This window comes from Hyalella azteca, unplaced genomic scaffold (assembly GCF_000764305.2).
Source record: "Hyalella azteca isolate HAZT.00-mixed unplaced genomic scaffold, Hazt_2.0.2 contig15744, whole genome shotgun sequence".
Taxonomy (NCBI): domain Eukaryota; kingdom Metazoa; phylum Arthropoda; class Malacostraca; order Amphipoda; family Hyalellidae; genus Hyalella; species Hyalella azteca.
This window is the reverse complement of record NW_025945584.1, coordinates 70,520-75,117: the sequence shown is the minus strand read 5'-3', so window position 1 is coordinate 75,117 and position 4,598 is coordinate 70,520. Positions and strand designations below refer to the sequence as shown.

The 4,598-nt window shown below is 38.8% G+C and overlaps 1 protein-coding gene across 1 annotated transcript; it reads right to left on the bottom strand.

The window, feature by feature from the left end:
• Positions 1–610: 610 nt before the first annotated feature.
• On the bottom strand, positions 611–3,507 carry LOC108665227 (cuticle protein 79). The gene is made up of 2 exons (XM_018151960.2): positions 3,433–3,507; positions 611–1,391 (listed from the first exon to the last, which is right to left on the bottom strand). Exons 1-2 carry the CDS (start codon positions 3,439–3,441, stop codon positions 792–794), a joined length of 609 nt encoding a protein of 202 aa, XP_018007449.1. The 5' UTR covers positions 3,442–3,507; the 3' UTR covers positions 611–791.
• Positions 3,508–4,598: the final 1,091 nt, after the last annotated feature.

The following is a 4,598-nucleotide window of genomic DNA, read 5'->3' as shown; positions in this document are numbered from 1 at the left end:
TTGGGTTTAAGACTTGTAGCGATAAATGCGCCCACCAGCCTGATCTTTGTCAAAATGACACAGCAATGCAAATTCAAAAATTCACTGTAACTCTTAATAAGGCTACATGGGCGAAAACGAGTGTGAATAACTAAACTCTAGGTAAAGTGAGAAAAAATAAATCCCTCCTTGGGCTTAAACTTCAACATAATTGGTCGACTGATAAGTTACACAATAAACGATTTTTTAATATCGAAGTTTATGACAATGAAAATGTACATGCCAAGTTTAAGAGTATGTATTTTGTTCGTTGATGATTAAAAATATGTGATGCAGTTCGATAAAAGTAATAAAATTTGTTGAATGATTTATGTATTTCCGGACGACCGTCTTTTAATTTGGTATAGGAATTATTCCCTTGGCTGGATTAAAAAGTATTGTTGAAATGTGAAGTAGCTTAATTAACTGTAAAATTAGTATTACAATTATAACTTGTTGAATCTGATCGTACATTTGCTGTCAGTTCTCGGAATTGAAAACATAAATTAATAGATTTCTACTTCTAAACGCTAACCTAAAATAATAAGTTCTTCAAACATTCATATATACATGAGGGATATTAAAATTTCCGTTTGGGAGGAAAACATTTTTATTTACAAAAATGTTTCTGACTTGTGTTTGGAAGTTAGCGGTTGTATACAGCAACGGCCTAACATTAAAGAGATAAACTTCATTACAAACGTAACATAACAGAAAAAATCGTCGACATAAAAAAACTAATTTCGTACGATACTTTTGACCTGGGTTCGGTCTCAGTGAATGGAGCCGTAAGAACTCGTAAGTCCACCCTTGTGTCCACCGCCGTGACTGAAAGAGATGCTGGAGCCGTGCAGGTCTCCACCCTTCAAACCTCCTCCGAATCCATGGCCAATGTCCCCTCCAAATGAAACCGAGGTTTCCACTTCTTCGACCACGCCTCCAAAACCACCGCCGAAACCGTGACCTTTTCCGAAACCGCCTCCGAATCCGCCACCTCCAAAGCCACCGCTGCTGAAACCACCGAAGCCCTTAGACGAAACTGGGACTGGGACTTTAACAGGGACATGTTTGATGACCTCGACGGGCACCTCAACGTGCTTGATGACTTCCACGGGCACTTGCACGTGCTGGACCACGGGGTACGGGTGGGGCACGGGGTAGGGTTGGTGCACGGGCACGTGGACTGGGTATGGCTGGGGCACGGCTTGCGGTACAACAATGGGAACGATGTCGGCGTATCCGTATCCACCACCGTATCCACCACCGTATCCGCCTCCTTTTCCCTTTCCGCCTCCATAGCCACCACCCCAGCCGCCGCCGCCGCCACCCGCTTGGGCGACCGCCACAACTCCCGCCAACACTAGCGCTACGGCCTGAAAATTGAATTATTTTAATTACTTATCATGAGCCCGACAAATAATGATAAAATTATACAAAGAAAAGCTAGCTTACATCAACCGCTGTGTGATCAGAAAAGCAAGAGTTAAACAATTTAATTGGAGTAAATTTTAAGTCGATTTTTAGGAGGCAATAAGAGAATATTGAAATTAGAACATACTAGCAATTGACACATTTACCAATTTTAGATTCATTGAAAGTAATGAAATTTAACAAATTTAGATCTTCATTTGTCAGACCTGATCACCTGCGTGACTTCAGTACTTAAATCAAAACGACGATTTCCTGTTTTCAATCTAACACAATTTTAGCAATTTGTGCAAGTAAATGTAAAACCTTGTACACCTTGAATAATCAATCATTACTGAAAGACCGTAAAAACTTAGAAGACCTTAAATACGGAAATAAAAAGTATTTGTGGCCTCTAAAATTCTGAGTATATATCTCTGAGGTGATTACATCAACGGAGTCCTTGTGAAAGATATGATGGTTTTCCATACTTTTATTTAAAGCGTTGTTGTGAAAAAACGATAGTGGTCAAAGAAAAACGATAGTGGTTGCGAGAGCTGTGAACGTTCAATGATTATTAAAAATTATGTTAAACGATTCTGCTGATTATTTTACCCCAATCAATACTAGCGAAAATGCCACTTATCGAATGAATATACTTGCCCGACCCTGAAATTTATTGGTGCTGCCTTGAAACGGGGAGCACGTAAATCAGCCGCTCTATATGTCTCCTTCGATTTTGAGTTTGAAGGGTAGCCTCTAGCCGGCTTGAGAGCTCGGTATGACTCGGCTCTGCCAACTCTTGTCATACTCTCAGACGACTGTAATGTCGGAAACTAGAATTCTGACCAGAAACTGATTTCGATGGAGCGGCCAAGCAGACCAGCATTACTTTAAGCCCAGTAAAGTGACTCATAGGTAGAAGCCTAGGTAGAAGCCTAGGTAGAACCTAGGTAGACCCTTAATTTTTTAGAGGAACTGCGATAAAAAGCAATTTCATCTCCCAGTGAAACTTTTATCTCTATGAAAAATTTATGATAGAAGTAGTCTTGGAAATATTTCGGGGTGATCTCATTTGGCGTTTATATTTATCTTCACCTTTAGAATTATTGTTCATTTTTATTTCAGAATGAAAATAACAAAGGTCTAAATTTAAATTAGCCGAAAATGAATCCTAGTCATTGATAAATTTTGGCGTTAATATGAATAAACGTTCGAGGGTCAGAATGATTTCAAACCGTTACTTTTTTGAGATCATATCTTACATTACGAACAAATTGTCGAATTTTCGGTGGATATTGTACATTTTAATAGCCACTGTAATTTAACAATTGTTTACATTTTGGAAAATCGAAATTATTTACATGGTTCCACCAACTCATCATATAGAATTATTTAGAAGATTATTTATGATGTCTATTTTAATATTTTCCCTGTTGTAAACAGTTAAATTTACCATGAACACTATTGATTCAGTATCAGCTAATGGTGCAAAAATTCATAAAAATTACATCTTACTAGTCAGAAACAAATTATCGGCATCCATTCAATTTCAATGGATTTTGATTACAGAGCAATTCAATTTTAAAATGCCATTGAATAAAATCAAATTGGCCACTCATCGATCATCAACATAGTGGCTTTCGGAGGTGTTTATTCTCAATGTCATGCGTGCCACGAGTTCTTTAAATCTAGGGTATTTTCCTCAAGCCCCACAACAAGTTCGCACTACTACCCCGGCATGATCACTTAAAACTAGGGTATTTTCCTCAAGCCCCACAACAAGTTCGCACTACTACCCCGGCATGATCACTTAAAACTAGGGTATTTTCCTCAAGCCCCACAACAAGTTTGCACTACTACCCCGGCATGATCACTTAAAACTAGGGTATTTTCCTCAAGCCCCACAACAAGTTTGCACTACTACCCCGGTGATCACTTAAAACTAGGGTATTTTCCTCAAGCCCCACAACAAGTTTGCACTACTACCCCGGCATGATCACTCACAGTTTTCATGACTCGAGAAGTTGACGTTCCGAGGGGTGCTCTAGAGAAGACAATGTACTCTCACTTTCGGCGCAACCAATCTTATATAGAATTGTGCGCGTGAAAAAAGGCATGACGTGGTACAATTTCTACCGGTCCCTCAAACGCGCGCAACCGGTTGGCTTGTAACCTAAAAACCATCGAGATTCTGCCTTCCAATTCACTTCTTGAAAGTAAAACCATGTTGCCTACAGGCTAGTTAGGTCACCGCTAATGGCAAGAGTAATATTATTCAAATCCAATTAGTATTTGAACTAGTAATACTTTTAGATTCAACTTGGAACTGCCAGATTATTCTAAATGCGTAAGAAATCTAATTTGCAATTAATCTAAACCGAAATCAAATAATAAAAGATAAGAAATAGGGGTAAAAACAGTCGTCAAAATGCTCGATTGTGCATTTTTGGAATGATAATGCGCATTGACCTGAAACAATAAAAAAGTTGTCATTTCAGTATTCTGAATGAAAACGATTTTTTCCTTCAAAGAATGAGCAGTAATAATGAGCAGGTGCATGCGCTATTACAAAAACGTTGGCTTGAACTATTATGATTGAATTATGAATTATTTTATTTTTCCTAAATCAGAAGAAAACCTCATTTGAAGCCAGTAAATTTTGCTACTAAATTATTAGATGGACAGGATAAATTATTATCGAAAGCTCGCTTAACACCATTGGAAAATCTTTTTGAATAAGGCGGTGTCAGTCTCCAATATATCTTTTCTTACGCACAAATGAGCTTTCATCTGAAATATAAAGCAAAATCAATAAATTTCTCACCAGAATCGAACTTTATTTGAACTGCGATACAAAATGCAAACATTTTCATTCGGTGTTGAAATGCAGTGACCGAGACGGAAGGGGAATCGGGCGGACGGCGGAACGCTAGCCTGACCTCACCCAGTCCTGCCCTTCCGGCCCAGCGCACTTCGACCTTTCCGCGAAACAGGTTTCCTTCCTGCGGTCTCTATGTTGACGCGATGCAACAACCATTGGTTGTTGGTCTATTGAATGGTTCTATGTTGACGCGATGCAATAACCATTGAATGTTGGTCTATTTTAATGGTTCTATGTAGACGTTTTGCAAATAACCATTGAATGTTGGTCTATTTGAATGGTTCTATGT